Genomic DNA, 18,646 nt, shown 5'->3' on the forward strand with positions numbered 1-18,646 from the left:
GTCTTCGCTGAAAGCAAGGATAGCGGGAGTGGTTGGATGTCAGGGGTTGGGGGTATCTCCTGGGACGTCTTACGAACCTGGGAGGTTCATAGGTTAGTCAAGACTGGTTTGGGTAAAACCAGAGAGTTTTAACTTTCGAGTGCGGCACCCCAGAATAGTCTTCTGCGCAGATTAGGAGTCATAGATCTTCAGTTTTCAGGGCATGGGCGCAGTGGTTCCAGAGGCACTGAGGCTTTGTGTGGGAAAAGGCCCCACGCAGCCGACTTCACGTGGAGGCAAGCAATAATCCCCGTCAGGGCTGGTTGGGGATGAGCTCACCACCGCTCACCACCCGGTCCCCGCACCTAACCCAGGCAGTCTGAACAGTCTCAGAGTACGGTACCAGCATGTCTGCCATCCCCAGAGCAAGAACTGTTTTGTCCATCAGCAGTTCTCATTCAGACCCAAGACAATCCCAGGGAGCTTGTCCTCACTCTCCCAGGAAAAGTGTTGGAATTTTATTAGTGAGGAAAGAGACAAAGCACGGGATGTCACATGACAGACAAATTACAAAGGAAGATTTGGGGAGGCCCCCAGAAACCAGTGGTAATTTCTGTAATCTTGGATGGAATGTTTTATTTTTAAAAACAGGTATGGGTTTTGGGTAGGTGAAACATAAATATGTTTTGATTCTGTCTTCAGAGACCTATGGCCAGAATGTAGAACTCTCCCTAAAGCACCGTTCTTGTCAGGCCGTTCTGCTGTTAACTCGGATGGGACATCTGAAATAAGAGGCTGCCCAAGGATGTCAGTGTTCGGGTTACTTTTTATTAAGCTTCGGGCCTTTGTTGCTTGGTTTCTTTGGCCTTGAATTGAATGTCACTGGATCCTGGCTAATATTTTGTTTCTGTTTCATATAACGTATGTGCTGGGTAGTGAACCTCTGTGCATATCAAATAGATTATAACCATCCCATAATATAAATCTGTTTGGGCAGTTAGTATAAAACAGGCCCCTATTGAGCCCCATGTCTGCTAGAGGGCATATGACTGTCATATCAGAAAGATCCTGTTTGACATCACTTCTGCCTCTAGGGCAGCACAGTCCTGCAGGTCAGACCCATGGAGCAGCCCTAGGGCTTGTCTCTAGGACAGTGGCGATTTGGGGAACAAGGATGTTTCTGTTTTCTGACCATCACTGGTACTTATAGGTCATGAAGTGGGGGTACTGGTTTCAAGAGAAGCACAAACGATATATTTCTGGATATTTATTTTCAAAAGTCCCTATGTTTTTTTTTTTGTTTTTTTTCTTGACAAGACTAATGTGAGGAACCTCTTCAAAACCAAGTGTAAGAGGCACAGGAAATAGACTTGGTTTAATACTCATGACTTAAGGAAGAGGGCTTTGATCATGTCTTCATGGTAACTCATAGGACTTTTTAAAAATTTCTGAGTTTGCAGGTAATTTGAGGTCGTCTGTGATCATAGAATTAGGGGGCGTCGGATTTAGGGGGGACTGGAGTTTAGTCTCGTTCCAGACTTCATCTTCACTGGAAATTCCCTGGAGGTCACTCTCCTTGGAGTTGTGCTTGCGAGTACCAGGCGGGTAGTAGTCTGGGTTTCCTTTGCTGTCACGGTGAGAGGTTTGTCACACGCAACACAGGAAGTGAAAACCCCCGAACAGTTACCCGATGGTCTCTGGCCGTTGGGGGTTGAGAGATGCTAGAGTTTGTCTGGAATTGAAACAGCCAATCTTGACTAGTCCTGGTGAATTGTCTGTTTAGCAAAAGCCTGGGCCCAGCAATGGTGAGAGATCTGTTGTCTATATCCAGAATTGTCAAGGAGAGGGGTTGGTCTAGGGTCTCCTAGATGAATAAAGCTTGGAATCAATTGAATAACATTATTTAATTTTTTAAAATTTCCTTGAAATCCCTACCTTAGTGAAGTAGTCTCTCTCTGTCGTAGAGACTTTTCTCTAAGGTATAATTTCTACCTTGTCCAGGGCTGCCTCTTGTTAAGTACCTACTATGGGCCAGGCAATGTGGTAGGTCCTGTATATAAAACATTTCATTTCATGATTAAAATAATCCACTCAGATAGATATTAGCTCCACTTTACAAATGAAGCAACTAAAAATACAGAGACTTAAAGTCAAACTGCTCAATTACATGTACCTAGAGATTTGAACCCATCACTCTGCCTCCCCTGGAACTTACTTCTTCCTCTCCTATCCCCAAACTTGCTCCTTTGCCTCCATTTCTTCTCTCTGTTAACGGTAGCCATGTGAGATTGTTGGAGTTATCCTCTACTCCTGTTACCTCCCCTCGCCCCCACTGTGGAATGAATTGCTAAATCTGGTTGATGCCAACTCCTTAATCCCTCTTGTCTCTGTTCCCTCTTCTGCATCATTGCTTCTTCCATAAAAGGAACTAGGTCCTTAACTAGTTTGTGACTAAGGTTCCAGTTGGCTCCTCCCCACCCGTGCCTCTGACCACTTTCCACCCTGCTGCCAGAATTATCTTGAAGAACTGTGGACCTGGCCTGGCTGGGTAGCTCAGTTGGCTAGAGCATTGTCTCCATACACCAAGGTTGCCAGTTCGATCCCCGGTCAGGGCACATTCAAGAGTCAACCAATGAATGCATGAATAAGTGGAACAACAAATTGATGTTTCTCTCTTTGTCCTTCTCCTTTCCTTTCTCTCTAAAAATCAATAAATAAAAATGAAGGGAAAAAAAAAAAAGGAACTGTGGACCTGATCATGTCACTGCTCCCCGCTTTCATCACTTCTGGGAAAAGCCCCAACTTTTTGACATAACTGGCAAGAACTGCTGGTTTTTCTGGAACCCCATGAACTTTAGCTAACCAGACTACTGCTTGAATGGACCCTGTTGGATTGTATGTCCATGCCTTTGTCAGATCATGGTTCCGCTTTATGTTGGTGATGGATGCCTGTTCTTTCTTCAAGACTCAGTCCCAGTGTTACCTGCTCTAGAATTCTCCCCCTCAGGCCTGTCCCCTACATATCCCTCTGTGGTGTCAGCACCATGGGCCCCCATCTTATTTTGCATCTGTTTTAATGCATTGTTTAAATTTTAAATTTTATTTAGCTATTTAAAATAGATTATATATTCACATGGTACAAATTTCAAATGCTATAAAAATACACAGTGAGAAAGAAGTATGTGTCCCTCAGTGCCTGTCCTCAATAGAGGCCATTTTTATGTCGCCTTTTGAAGGTTTTCAAGAATGTACTGGCAAATATATGCGTGAGAATTTTAAAATCTTTTTTACACAATTGGTAACATCCTATTATATATACAGATTATATATACACACACATGTACAAATAAATACTAGAGGCCCGGTGCACGAATTCGTGCACGGGTGGGGTCCCTCAGCCTGGCTGGCGATCGGGCCAATTGGGCCATCTCACCCAGTCCCGATCGAGGTGATCAGGGCCGGCTGGCCAGGGGGAGGGACCTAGGGAGGTTGGCTGTGGGAGTGCACTGACCACCAAGGGGAAGCTCCTGCATTGAGCATCTGCCCCTGGTGGTCAGTGCATGTCATAGTGACCAGTCATAACGGTCGCTTAGACTTTTATATGTATAGCTATGTACATCAAAAACTCAGAATGTGAAAGTACCCTTGTTTTCCTTTTTGGCTGCATAATATTTTATTGTATGGCTAAATCAACATTTATTTAACCAGTTCCCTATTACTCAACATTGAGGTTGTTTCTAATCTTCTACTTATACAAACATCGTAATGAACGCACACCAATCCGTTGTAGGAAAGACACGTGAACTGCTGGTCAAAAAGCATGCACTCGTTGCATCTAACAAAGACAGTGCCAAATGAAGGGGCACCGGAGATGACACAGCAATCTCAGACTTCCTTGTGTGCCTCTCTCCTCAAGCCCCTTGACTGCCAGGTGCCTCACCTTTGTATCCAGAGCTGCCTGGTGTGCAGGGCCCAGCACAACTGCCCAGCCAGCCTTTGGGGTCAGTCAAAACATGTCTCTGTTTGTCTTCCTGCAATGGGCTACTCCACCTCCTAGACTATGCAGTGAGCCGCCCAACTGCCTCCACACATTCCCTCTTGTTTCTTAATCAGGTTCTCTTTAGAACAGCTACATGGAGGACACTGCGTCATTCCCTGTTCCGAGCCTTTCAGTGGCTCCTGTAGCACTTGGAGCAACATTCATGTTCTTTGTCAGACTTACTTGGTCTGAAATGGCCCTACCTAGTATTCTTTCCCACCTCTTCGGCAACGATACACTCTCCCAGGCTCCCTACCCTCCAGGTACTCGGTCTTCTTTTTGTTCCTCAAACACGCCAACTCCTTTCCCAGCCCTGGGCCTTTACAAACCAGCTCATCCCCTTGTCTGGAAGGTTCTCCCTCACTCCTTTGAAGCTTCTCCTTCACATATTCTCACTTTCAAGTTTCAGCTTAAATGTTCTATTGGGAGAGAGGCTCTTCTGGATCCTCCCCTTCCAATAAAAAAATCTTTCCGCCCCACCTGTCAATTATACCTCTGTCATCCTCTATATCTTCCTGGTGACACTATCACAGTTTGTGATGATCTCTTTCATTTGTTTGCTTGTTCTCTTATTTGCTATTTGTCTCCCCAACTAGAATGCAAGTACTGTGACGCAGAGCCTTTGTCTGCTTTGCTCACCAGGGACACCTTATCTCCCCAGACAGTGCCGGGCACTGAGTCAGTCACCTCGTAGGCACTCCAGAAATATTTGCTGAGTGACAGATGAATGGCTTTTCATTGAGTGAATGCTTGGGGAAGGCAAAAGGTTATAAACAGGATGTGTCAGTCAGTACATAACATTTTTGTTCTGCATGCAATAGCCCAGTGCCTCTCAAACATTAACATGCAGTCACAGCACCTGGAGATCTTATCCAAAGGTTGAGCAGATTCCAGGTGGGACCTGAGATTCAGAATTTCTCTCCAGCTCCCAGACGATGTGGAGGCTGCAGCAGCCAGACAGAGATGTGATGGCTCTCCGCCCCTGGAAAAAGAAGTTCTCTACTGTGAGTAATTAACCTGGCAGGGGAACCGTGTTAAAATGCCTCTTGTCTTTGTGTGGAATGTGATCACATCTGTTTTCATGGTCTCTGCCCTGATATTTGGAGACAGTAATGCAGAGGCTCTTGAGGAGGCCTCTCCGTGGGACGGAAGGCTCCTTTGGGAGGGAGACGAAGGCTTAGGGTTTCGCGGAGCTTTGATACAGCCGCACATTGATCTTGCCCCAACTCGTTTGGCATCATTAGCTGACGACCTGGAGCAGTACACCCTTTCCTGTCCTACTTCACAGTGGCAGCAATTGCTCAAGGTTGAGGAGGGCCGCTGGAACGGGTGAGAGAGCAGGAGGAAACCGGGTTGAGTCAGGGCCCCTCTGGTCATGGTTGCCACACTAGCAGAGATATGGCTGCAGTGAGATAATGAAATGGCGCATTTGGACTTGAAAGTACCCTTCTGAAATCCCAGCAAACCCTGCATTTCTGGTTCTTCCTTGAAGTCTCTTCTAGAGCTCTTTCTCTATGAAGACTGTGTGGGCCAGGCGATTCCTGCCCCTGAGCACCGAGGGAAATGATTTTGGTCTGCTGATTTGTTGTGGAGTTGAGGAAGCCCCAAGGCATTATGTAAATGAAAGAATCGACTCTATTTACTGTTAGGAAAAGTCAAGCTTCACCAACCTCATCGCATCTAATTGAAATTAGGTGCAGTTGAATGATAATTTTGTTGATGATGCCTGGCTTTGAAAATGGACAGTTGTGCAGAAAAGTTTAAACTGGAGTGAGACGAAGCCAAATGAAGAAGTTGGACATTTTGATACCTGAAACTGGAGGAACCAAAAATAAGTGGAAGTAAATAGCATGTTTTAACCATTAGTACGCTGTAAGTGTCTATAGACACAAACGGTGGACCTTTTTGTAATTAAATTCAGAATATAGTGGTAGTTGACTGGTTAAGGGTTACACACAGGCAATTAGTTATATATTTTGATTCAGGACAATTGTGGCCTGGCAAAGAGCATCATTTTATAAGGTGTTGTGAATCATAAGACTAACCAATGATAGGAAAGGTTGGCAGGTGACAACTGTGTAACATTGGGAGAGGTAAACATCCTTCCTGAGCTTGTTTTCTCATCAACATAATGGAGTTAAAGACCCTATCTTATAGGGTTGGTGTGACAATTACAATGGCGAGGGTATGTAGAGACCAGCCATGCCCCTTTAGTTATCTGCATAAGTTCAATAAACATTAGTTTTACTTCTCCCCAATGTGATCAATGCTTTAGCCTATTTCAAGTAGTGCTTTTGAACATATTTTTTCTTCTAATTTTCAGAAGAGATGAGTCCCTCCTGATAGATTCAGAAAATACAGTTGAAAGTTTTCTTATTTTTAAAAGGGAATGTGCATAAGCTAAGTGTCAGAGGTTGTCTTAGCTCAGAATCCAGTACTTGCTTCACAGATATGTGGTCTAGAAGGTTCTGATGGGTTACCAGGAACTCACCAATCTCCTATGAAGATGGCGGGGCCATCTCCTGGAACTCAGTGGGTATGTGGAAACCATGAACTCTGGGAATGTGACTGTTCTGTGTTCTTCTCATCTTCATGCGTCGGCTTCATCATTATCCCTCTTTAGACCAGCCCCCTCTGCTTCAAGGGCCCAGGTGGTGGACAGAACACTGTCCACATGTAGCTCCCAAAGACAAACACCCATTCAGCCACCTGAAAAGTGCCACCCTGGCCCTGCCCCCCATCCCAGTTGTCCCTGTGTGCCTGATGCCTGTTTCTGGCTGAGTCTTTTTGGAGGTTATCTCATAATGTGGGGTGTTTATCACATTATGGGAACCACTCTAATGTAGGGCAGAGGGATTAAGAGTGGTCATTCCCAGCTGGGCCACACTCCACAAAGGTGCTGATTATAGGAACACGGACTTAGGTGAAGATTTTGCAAATGTAGACATTTCTTGATTTTATGGGTTCTTTATCCGCTTTATGAAATACACATTTGGTATTTTGCTTTTATAATGGCCACAGTAAAACAGTGAAATGATGCAATCTTTTTGTCATAGCTTTTATTAGTAAATTTAGGATGTATATATTTTTAAAGTATGTGATGGGAAAGTAGAGAAACATGATTGACTCCATGGAGTTTTGTGGTTATCTATTGGTTTTACAAGCCTTTACCGAGCACCTACTGCATGGCGTGTGCCAACAGGGGACCGAGATGAGGCATAGACCCTTCGTGCTCAAGTATCAGCATAAGGCCTGGAAGGAGTCAGGAATTAGGAAAAAGGCTCCCTGGAGGAAGAAGGATTTCAGCCTTCAGATTGCCTTTGCACTGGAAGCTACAGCATCAGTTCTTTCCTAGGTCTCCAGCCTGCTGTTCTTCCCTGCAAATGTTGGACTTGTCAGTTTCCATAATTGCATGAACCAATTCCTTAAAAATTAACTTCTCTGTCTATGTCTCTTCATATATATACACACACACATCCTATTGGTTCTGCTTCTCTGGAGATCTCTGACGAATACAAATTATGGTTGGGCCAAGGCCACCTGGCTAGACAAGCTGGGCGATGAGATAGCTGGCAGGTGTGTCGCACAAGTGTAAGGCTGGAAAGACTTGTCGGTGGAGAAACTGTTCCAGTGAGTTCCGCTGGTGGGTGTGGGCATTCACCCCTAGGAGAGCATCTCTGAGCATTGTCCTCCAAGCAGGAAGACGTTGAAGGCCGAAGTTCTTTCTGTTTTAGACTCAAGCCAAAAGAATGCTGGGAAAAAGGCTTTCACATCCTCACTGCTGAGAGCCGTACTGACCCTTCACCCTGAGCAGTTCTACACCTGTCAGCAGGGCTTTGGGGAGCTGGCCACTCAAGTTTGGGCAAGTCTGGAATGCCTTGGGGTTTAGACTTTCTTTGAGACTTGTTAATGGCCTGTAGAGCATTAAAAATGCAGAAAAAAATAACTTTACATTAAAATGATATGGAATATATGTTTTTTTAAGTTTCCATTTTTCAAATGTAATAGGCCTTATGGTATTGAGATGATCTGTTACCATAACATCCAGAAACTGAACCTACGGAATTTTGAAGCCCCAAATTAAGTTTGTTTGCAGCTTTAACAGTGCTTTTAAAAAATTGCTTTATTGGGATATACTTTATATATATAAAATTTACCAAGTGATTTAGTGACTTTTTAGTAAATCTACATAGTTGTACAGCTATCTATACAAAAAGTTGTAGAATACTCCCAATGTCCCAAAAAGTTTCCTCATGCCTGTTGGCAGCCAATCCCCATTCTTACCTCTAGCCCCTCTAGGCAACTACAGATCTGTTTTCTGTCTCTGCCTTTCTTAGAAATTTTATATAAATGAAATCATTATATTTAGTCTTTTGTGTCTGGCATCGTTCACTTAGCATGATTTTGACGTTCATCCATGTTGTTTCATGTATCATAAGCTTATTCCTTTTTTATCGCTGGGTAATATTCCAAGATTCCATTGTATGGATATACCATATTTTATTTATCCATTCACCATTTGATGGATGTTTGTATTGTTTTCAGTTTTTTGCTATTATGAATAATGCTGCTGTGAACATTTGCATACAAGTCTTTTTGTAGACCCATCTGTTAATTCTTCTTGTATAGTTATCGAGGACTAACATTGCTGGGTTGTAAGGTATGTATATATTTAACTGTTTAAGAAACTGCCAAACTGTTTTCCAAAGCAGCTGCCCATTTTACAGTCAAACCACGTATGTAGGAGAATTCTAATTTCTCTACGTCATTACCAATACTTGGTATTGTCAGTCTTTTTTATTATAGCCATTCTAATTAGTGTGTAGTGGTATCTCATTCTGACTTTGATTTGCATTTCCCTAATAATTAATGATGTTGAGCACCTCTTCAGGTGCTTATTAGCCAGTCGTGTATGTTTGGTGAAATGTCTATTCAAATCTCTTGACCATTTTTAAATTGGGTGGTTTGTTTTCTTCTTATTGAGCTGTATGCATTAGTTTTGTGATTTTGTTAAGTTGTTAAGGGGGTAGAGTTGTTTGGTTTTAAAATGCTTCCCTTTATTTTTGATTTTGGAACCAGATACAGTAGAAATAACCCCCCAAGCCAAATGAAATTAGCTTTGCCAGATATTCATTGAAATGGTTCATTATTGAGAAGAGCAAGACAGCCATGTGAGCGGATGCTCATGACGGGCCCCAGCGTTGCCTGGGGCCCTGACAATGCACGGGAGATGCATTGAGGGAAATTTCCAATTTGAAGATTGCCGGACATGCTCCAGGATCTTTCACTCACTTATTTTGCACAGTGTCTGGACAGTGTTTCTCTTTCCCCCCCACTTATTTTTACTTAATAAAAGCCTTTGAAAGTGTGTAGCACTGTCTTAGCTGTGGTGGGAAATACCCCACAGAGTAAGATATGATTTTTGGCCTTCAGGGAAGATAAGCCTACTCAAACACAACAATGCAATGAAATATATGATTAACTACAGAGTGAATCGTTATACTGCAATCCAGGAAGTGTTTGCTTAAGACAATTGAGTAACCCAAAAATATCAGTATTGGATTAAGGGTCAACCACCTGGGTAACTTCCAGTGCCAACCAACAAAGGGTGCTAAAACAAAGGGAAAAAAATAGAGAAAGGGTTTGAACAGAATTCCCCTTATCGGCATGATCTGTGTGTGAATGGGGCCTTGCAGCAGAGCAAGTGCTTCGTCTAATAGGTGGTGAGTTGTTGCTGAGCTGCTTTCCAGAAGGGCTGGATCTAGTCGCTGCTGAGCTTTTGTTTTGCAAGTGGGGAACTTGAGTTTGAGGTTAGAGATAAAATGTGCGGGACCTGTGAGGAGAGGCAGCAGGGGTGCCGGAGGAGGTGGCCCTGCAGAGAATGGTGCTGCCTGGACTGGACGCTGGGGACAGAGGAGTTCCTGAGAGCGAGCATGGCCCAGGATGCATTTTGGAGGAGGTGGGACTTCAACTAGATGAAGAGGAGTTAGAATTTAATAATTGAGAAAGAACACGTAGAAGGCTCTGTGATGTAAAATCGCCTTCAAGGAACCATCTGGTTCTGTAGCAACACAGGAAAACTGTGTTTCCTACCGTCGGAACTTAGGACAAAGTTAGAGTGGTTTAAGAATGTCCAAAAGTAAACTTTTTTCTTTTACTGAGAATTTTAAAAAATTATTTTCTCAGCAATTCCCTGCCCGATACCCCTATCACCCATAGCTCCACTTGCTTCTTTCTCTCCCCTCAAATCCCATGGTGACTGTGACAGATGACACAGCTCTGGGGCAGGCAAAGGAGAAAGCTTGCAAAATTGTTGGAAAGAACCCCGCTGACAGGGGCACAAGTGGCCACCTTAGAGGGTGTGAAAGAGCTGCAAAAATCGAGTCAACAAGTAACATTGTGAAGACAAAAGCTCCCTGTGGATGGATCGGGGCAGGCTATGGTGGAGAGGAGGGTCAGCTGAGGAGAGGGTGTGCTGGCCTCGCTCAGTTCCTGGTTTTGTGTTTGTGCCGGATGGTGGTGGAAACTCATGTCCCTTTGTTACATAGTTGAGTCCCTAATGGTCCAAGGGTCAATGCTGGATGAAAGACTCTCCTTGGACAGGGACACTCAGTGCATGACATGTGGACATGCTGTTCAACAGCAGGAGGCGGCCGCTCTTGGAGATGGTGAGGCTGCTGCCGAGAACTCTGCTGTCCTGGGAGGTGGTTTCAGGGAAAGGCCACCCTGAATAGTTCTTGACTTGGGATCATGTAGTCAGTCGACATGATGAGTGAGTGAGTGCACTGGGTAGGCTTCTAAAAGCTCCCAGACCAGACACACTGTGTACCTTTATTGCTCTGTTTCAAAGGAAAAGTTCCTTGTTGAATTTGGTGTCACCCTGTAGAAAATTAAATGAGGCACTTTTTTCATCAGTGGAAAAGTTGACCAGTTTTAAGAGGCTGCCTGGGGTTGAATTCTGGCTTCAATCCTGCCATGTTCTATGTGCCTGTGGGTTCTCTACTTTTCTGAGCCTCGTTTCTTTATTTTTAAAACAGAGATAATAAAAGTACCTTGCTCAGAAAGTTGCTGACTTAAACAGGGATTTGTTTAAAGCGAGTGCTCAATAAACATGAGAATCCTGCTTAATCAGAACTTATTATGGTGAGCGGCTACCTTCCATCCATTCATTCTTCCCTTGAGCAAATATTTGTTGAGCACCAGCTATATACCAGGCAGTCTCTAGATCTGTGCTTTACAATACAGTAGCCATTAAGTTTACATAAATTAAAACAATAAAATAAAGAACCCAGTTTCTCAGTAGCCCTCGTCACATTGCGAGTGCTCAAAGGCCCCGAGTGGCGGGCTGGTGGCTGCCATGTTGGACAGAGCAGCACAGGGCATTCCCATCAGTCCGGGAAGTTCTATCTCATGGCACTAATCTCGAGGCTGGAGACCCAGCAGGGAGCATAGTGGTTACTTATGCTTAATCTGAACATGGTTTTTGAGAATTTCAAACTTTTGGATATGTTTTGTTTTCTCCCAGTTATAGGATGATAGGGCATCTACACGGTAGAATATTGGTGTGTCCTAAGTGTTTAGTACAGGTTTAACAAGAGATGGTCATTACTTTATTATTCATGAGAAGGAGATGTGTATGGGAAGTTTCCTAAAATCCCCATTAAATGTTGGGAATAAATGACACTCTTGCCCACCTTGGGGTCATCACAGGTACTTTAGGTAGCAGATGGCACGGATGAGGCTGAGTGACCAGGGCAGCTTTTGCTCCTAAGAGATTTTTCCTCAGCCCTCTCAGCAAAGCTGAAAGGCTTTCCTTCCTTTTGCCAACAGCACAGAAGCAAAGGAGAGCAGTGGCGGGAGGGGACTGGATGCAGGCCTTTGAATCCCTTGAGAACCTGAGCGGACACTCACACGCTGGTTTCTGAGGGAAGACCGACTTCACAGGAGGGTTGCTTTCTACTCCGTTGCCAACACTGTGTGACTCTGGGGAAGGAGGGTTCCTACTGAATTCCTCGTCTTTCCACTCCCCCTTCTCTTTATCCAAGGGGAAAGGCTCAACGAATAGGCAATTACTATTTTCCCAATTATTATTGCTTTTCCCCCCCCTTCAAGTCCCATTCACTTTGTGAGAGCAATATCCATTTGTGTGAACACTCATGACTGGAGTTCCAGCTAGTGGGAGCTCGGAGAGAGAAGTGAATGTGGGTGTGTGAGGGTGTGACACATAGCTGAGTGTGTCTCCACAGAAGATCTCTTGACTGAAGTCAATGTCAAAGTAAGGGTTTTGTATTATTTGTTACTTAGATTTGCCATTGGTCTCTGGGCCTTAGCGCCATCTTCTTAGAAACCTCAGTGCCGTGAGAGCCAAGTGGAGGAAAAAGCGAATGTTCAGACTGGAGCGCAAAAGAGGAAGGATGAGGGAGAGATCCAAGTAAAGCCCAGCTCGTGCATCCATGGAAGCCACAGGAGCAGAAATAAGCCACAGGAGCAGAAATAAGGGAAGCCAGCGCCGGGGACACGGGTATCAGTTGTTGGACTGCATGCCTGCTGTATAGAACTTCTTGATGCATCTAGAACATACATGTCATCTGATTGCTGCGACCACCTTTTGAGAGACCCACCTGCTCTTACAAAAACAGTCCCCTTTGGTCCTTTGCCCTGGACCAGTGACATTAAGGACTGTTCTGTTCTCAGTTGTGGTTGAATGTAACATGTACAATAAATCATCTCTTCTGTCTTAGCTGAAGAAAAAATTTGTCATTGGCAGCTCCTCTCATCTCCTACATGATTATGAATAATGAAAAGTGGGCGGTGGAAAATGAGATTCTTTCCCTGGCCCTGCCTCTTCCCCTTTTCCGGTAGAGCTAGGGCACCCGAGGGGAACACAGAGCAGGTATGGACACTGAGGGGAAAACGCCTCACGGTTCTGTTTGCCTGAACGTCTGCTCCTTCCAGCACCACCCACGTGGGACATTTGTTTATGTCACACAGTAATGCTCTCAGGGTGTCCTGGGGCACAGGTGTAGGGCCCGTGGGGATGTAGCCTGTCTGACTTGATATGCACAGCCTTTCACATCTAGGGCACAGAGGCGGCCTGGCTTTCCCCGGGAGGCCCAGGGATACCACAATGCTGCATTTGTCTGTGGGACTGAGACTGAGACGTAGCTACCTGTGCTTACCCAAGTGCCGTGGGCTGTGGTCCACAGCGGCGCGCACCGGGAGTTCACAGGGGATATGCAGCGAGCAGCTGGCATTTGCTTTTCTCCTTTGCAGCCCCCACGGCCAGGGTGATACTGATAGCTGTGTTCATCCCTCCCAGGCCTGGGGAGGCCAGTGGGATTGCATGGGCCCCTCCTCCAAAGGGGGTCCCTGCTTGGGTATTTGTCAGTTGTCAACTAGTTCATTTATATTCATCATCCATTTACTGAGTGCTTACAATGTGTATGGCAATATTCTAGATCAGCAGTCTCCAACCAGTGGTCCGTGAGGTCCGAAAGGTTGGCGACCGCTGTTCTAGGTCATGGGAGGTGAGAAGAGGTCAAAGATGTATAACCTGGTATCTGCTCTGAAAGACCTTGTAATCTATCCAGAACCTACCCATCACTTTGGAAATGAGAAGAACTAACATTTTACGATTACTGTGTACCAGGTGCAGAGTCAGGCATGCTCAGTGTCCTCTCATGCCCACCTCCCAACCGGCCTTCAAGGTGGGCATTTAGCATATCCATCTTACAACTGAGAAGTTTAACTAGAGAGAGGTTAAGTATAATTGAGTCAAAGATGTTTTTTCACACTTTATAATCTAAAATCGATTTGTCTTACAGTCAAAGTCATGTCATAGTTTAGTTGGCAGAGACTTTTCTTTCTTGGTAGTCAGTAAAATAATTGTAGGTCTTTGCAGTGGTATCTTTGTTTCTGAAAAAAATTGTGTATTTTGTCAGGTTCACCCAGCTGAAAAGAAGTGGAATCAGAATTCGACATAGGTTTGCCTGACTGTAAAGCTGTGTGCTTGTCCCCACAACATGCTGCACAATCTGTGGTCCTGGTTTGCCCTTCTTTTAACTGTGCAAAGGCCGTATGATGTTCACAGACAATGTATGAAAAGGGGGAAATGACTGAACTGGAGCCACGCCATCTAATTCCATAACCCAGGAGGCAGTGGCATGAGGAACTGCACGTGTCAAACAGGATGTTGAAGGATTGAGAAAAATGTTACTTAATTATCTTCCCTTCTCTACTGATAAGAACTCTTTGTTTTAAAATCCTCACCTAAGGATATGTTTTTGTTGATTTTTTTTGAGAGAGGGGAAGGGAGAGAGAAAAACAAACAAACATTTGGGTTGCCTCCAGTATGCATCCCAACTGGGAATTGAACCTGCAACCTAGGTATGTGCTCTTACCAGGAATTGAACCCACAACCCTTTGGTGTATGGGACAACACTCCAACCAACTGAGCCACGTGGCCAGGGCTAACTCATTTTTTAAAGGCCAACAATCAATGGCAAATGGTGGGGAGGTTAAGATAGAAACGAGGGTACTGCTGCATTCCTTCTTTTGTTCTGGTGTGCCCTGCAGTGTTTGTACCTGCAGGGATCTGCTAGGGATGTGACAGTGACCTCTTTACTGTCCCAGAGCACCATGATAGGAGACACAGACCAGCTCCCTCCCCCGCATGACTGAATTCTGGGAGGTCCCCAAGAGCAGGCCTGTGTGTGTGTATCACTGTCACAATGTGCTACGGACAACACTCCCAGGTATGAGGCAGGGTCTGTTGAATTCCACGGCTGACTTGGATTCAGAAAGCGGTGTCAGGACTAGAGACCGCTGCCAGGGTTTGCGTACCCTAGGCTTCATCTACACAGCCCCGCCCCCCGGCAGGCTTTCAGAAGTCGTCTTCCTGAGCTGAAAAGCAGCTGATGTGAACCACAGGGTAGAAAGTGAATGACTGGGCATCTCATGGAAGGGGGTGAGAATCGTGGAGAGAGAATACTCCTGGCAATCAGAACAGCAAGACAGGCCTGGATGGACCCGTTCTCTGATGCCCGAGGGAAACCGAGTCTCAGGAGTTGAGTGGCTTGTCGGTGTTCACACAGCCCATCCGATCTGTGAGAGCCGAGTCAGGACCGGCCTCTGGGCTTTAGAGAGTGTCCTTTTCCCTTCTCAGATATTTAATCACTTGGGGCCTGCGTTTCTCCAACAATGAGGACAACGGAGAGGCTGGCTTCTGGGAAGCTCTCCTATGGAAATGACCTCAAACAATAACTATGGAAATACCTGTGTACACAAGAGTGTTCAGTGAAATCTTATTTATATTTCTGAAGCACTAGAAACACACACAAATGGTCCACAATAGGGAAATGGTTAGGAAAATATGGTGAATACAGTTGATTAAATATTAAATAGCCATTGGAATTATATATAGGAAGACTGTAGCCAATATAGGGATTTTTTAATGATATAATTATAGGCAAAGAAAAAGGAAATATTTGTATATCATGGTAGCCTTTGTTTAAAACACCCATGACCAGAAAATTAAAATCTGATAGGTAATAAGCCCAAATACTAATGATGGTTATTATGGGATTATGAGATTTGGTTTTTTCTTCTCCACATTTTCAATTTTTAAAACTATGATCTGAATGGAAAAGAAAGAGACAATAACGTGGGACAAATTGTTTGGCTGGGGTGACTCTCCAGTTCTTGCATTCTGTGATGCTTTGAATCTGGGGCAGCTGTCCCAGGCACCTGCAGACGTTACGGTGGAGCAGAAGTTAGTCTAGCAGTGGCTGAGGGGCAAGGGGGTCCTCCAGGAAGTGGAAGTGGGTGTTTAAAGATCCAGGACTTGGCTATTGTTCCAGGGGATGATTGGATGTGACCCTGAATTTGGGGACAAGCCGTAGGTTCTTGGTTGTAGGGTAATTTATTTGTAATTCTAACATTGCATAGCCAGACCCACATGCCACTGGAACGGGCTGGTGGGGCCTATCCTGGCCCCTGCCTCCTGGGTGGGAAGAAAAGCTCTTGTTGGCTCCAGCCTTCTAAAGAAATGGGAATGGTGCATCTGCAACATTTCCAGCATTCATGTCCCATTTTCTTTGCAGGGACTTTTTTTTTTTTTTTTTTAGCCAAACCTGTGCTGGTATGGATGGTGAGTGGCTTCAGAACCCTTGTTCTGAGAAAATGCATCACGTCTGCCGGAACTGCTGTCTGGGATGGCGATGTGCGGCAGCCATAGGGTGTTGGTCTGGGAGCCTGGACAGGCTGTTCTTGTCCTGACACCACAAGTAATTAGCTGTGTGGCCTTGGGCAAGTGACCTCACCTCTCTAGACTTTCATTTCCTTACCCATAAAATGCAGGCGCCAGGGTGGGTTTATGAGTCCCTGCCAGTTCCCACCTTATCCATCTAGTCCTATAACTTACTTTACTTTTTTTTATTTTTTAACTTAAGCAACAGACATTTATTTTCTCACAGTTCTGCAGGCTGGAAGTCTAAGATCAAGATGCTGGCAATTTTGAAATTTTCTGAGGCCTCTCTCCTTGACTTGCGATGGCCATCTTTCCCCGCATCCTCACATGGTCCTTCTCTCTGTGTGTACACCAAGCATGTCAAACTCACAGTGGGTGGGCCATGAGTTTGACATGCTTGGTGTTCACCCTTGGTCTCTCTCCAATAACTCACTTTAAAAACTTGGCACTGGCTGGGAAAAATGATTTGGTTTGGTAAATATTTTTAAGTGCTGTTTTATTACCATTGCTGTCAACTGGTTGATCAGCCTATATATATATATATAAATATGTTACACAAACACACACAGCTCTCCTTTATAGCAGGAAGCAGTCTTTATCTTCAAGGGAGGTGATGCATGCATTCTGGGGACAAAGTGGCATGGATGGTGTGGCTTAGTGTGATAGCTGCTTGTCGGCAGTTGGTGTGTGCATCTGTGTGTATGTGCATGTGAATGTGTGCGTGTATGTGTGTATATGGGTGTGCACTGTGCCCATGATGGTGTGGGTTTTCCCCCCTTTAATGTCACTGCTGAGAACACATCTGTATGGGTAGTTGCTACTACCCGCTGTCAAGCTAGGAGTTTAGTGGTGTTTGGTATAATTTCTGGGCACAAATTTATCAGCACAGTGGGTGTTGGGGTTAGCTTTTCGGCAGGTGCCCATTAAGCAGATGGTGCTCCACTGCACTAAGGAAAGATGTAGTTTTGCCCAAGAAGAACTACTGCACTGTCAGCAGCAGATCTAAGGGATGTTCATTCCAAGCCACTCCAGACCAGAAACTGTAGTGGGGACAGTCTATAGGAGACCAGAGGGAGGGAGACCATAGAGAATCACCCTGTCACATTGAGTCATTGGCTGGGTGAAGCCACTTGTCATGCCGGTGTCCGTCCAAGTCAGGCCCCCTCTGCGTGTCGTCACCATAAAAGGTAGAGCATGTGACATGAATGCATTGTGTGTGCGAAGCTTGTTGTTACTGATCATCCCCCTGGCAGAGGAGTGAGTAGACTCACAGGTTGGCATAAAGACAAATCCCAGAGAGGGTCTTGAAAGGAACTGTTTACTTCTCCCATCTTTTCTCCGTTACCTCCTAACTCAGATGGAAAACCCACACCACCTGGGAACACTAAGAAGGCACAATAATATCATCCTGTAGCTTCCACAGAGTTTCATGAGCAAAGACTCAGGGGCCAGCAGAGAATGAAGAAGCCTGTCCAGGCAGGATCTGTGTCCGTGGGGGATGTTTTGGGTTGCCCTGGGGGGCGGGGGGCTCATGTCTTTCCCAGCACTAATTTACACTTGGTTTCCATGTTTGACGATCATTATCAATAGGAAGGGCTCCTGAGATCCAGTCTAAACTCAGAGGATCTTTGTGTTCACAGAGAGCCCTGTGGGTTCTTTACCGAGGAGACTCTTGGTGTGCTGACAGTGTCCTGCATCAGATGGGTGTTGGATGACCCGGGTTTCGTTTTACATCTGCTAATAGTGCATATGGATCTCTTTCTCCTTGAGATTTTTAGAGAGACAGGAAGCCTTGATGGGGTCCTCTTCTTGATGCTAACTTACGTTGTGGCCTGACACAGTTTCCTAACATTGCCGGTCCCAATTCCTCTTAAAAACAAGAGGGGTTCGTTTACGGTGGTTCAGCTCAGCTGCACATCGGGCACCCAGGAAGATTTCGAACACACTGACATGCAGGCTGCACCTCAGAGCAATTACATAAGACTCTCTGAGGGTAGGGAATAGGCACAGGGATTTTTAAAGGTTTCTCAAGGTTAAGGAGTTTTGTTTAAAAGAGTGCTTCCCGCCCTAGCCGGTTTGGTTCAGTAGATAGAGCGTGGGCCTGCGGACCGGGGGTCCCGGGTTTGATTCTGGTCAAGGGCATGTACCTGCGTGTGCAGGAGGCAACCAATCGGTGTGTTTCTCTCACATCGATATTTCTGTCTTTTCCTCTTTCTTCCACTCTCAAATCAATGGGAAAATACCCTTGGGTGAGGATTTAAAAAAAAAGAAGGTAATTTATTTAAAAAATAAAACAGAAGAGTGTTTTTCAAATTTTAACGTAATCTGACCATCTTGTTAAAATGCAGACTCGGAGTCCTTAGGTCTGCGTGGGGCCTGAG

The 18,646-nt window shown here is 45.1% G+C and overlaps 1 protein-coding gene and 1 long non-coding RNA gene across 3 annotated transcripts in view; both read left to right on the top strand.

Moving 5' to 3' along the window:
* The window catches only part of GFOD1 (glucose-fructose oxidoreductase domain containing 1), a 106,670-nt gene that overhangs the window by 1,571 nt on the left and 86,453 nt on the right, over positions 1 to 18,646 (top strand). The window contains exons 1-2 of one of the 2 annotated variants that reach the window (XM_054721460.1): positions 1,310 to 1,400; positions 4,944 to 5,022. The exons of the other annotated variant lie outside the window; for it this stretch is intronic. Coding sequence (XP_054577435.1) covers positions 1,398 to 1,400; positions 4,944 to 5,022 — 82 coding nt within the window. The 5' untranslated portion in view covers positions 1,310 to 1,397. Of the gene's footprint in view, positions 1 to 1,309; positions 1,401 to 4,943; positions 5,023 to 18,646 lie in introns of those variants that run through there. 2 annotated transcript variants of the gene reach the window in all.
* On the top strand, positions 10,232 to 12,758 carry LOC129150367 (uncharacterized). The gene is made up of 2 exons (XR_008557103.1): positions 10,232 to 10,686; positions 12,349 to 12,758. It is a non-coding gene; the product is annotated as an uncharacterized LOC129150367 (long non-coding RNA).

The sequence above is a fragment of the Eptesicus fuscus genome, chromosome 9 (assembly GCF_027574615.1).
Source record: "Eptesicus fuscus isolate TK198812 chromosome 9, DD_ASM_mEF_20220401, whole genome shotgun sequence".
NCBI lineage: Eukaryota > Metazoa > Chordata > Mammalia > Chiroptera > Vespertilionidae > Eptesicus > Eptesicus fuscus.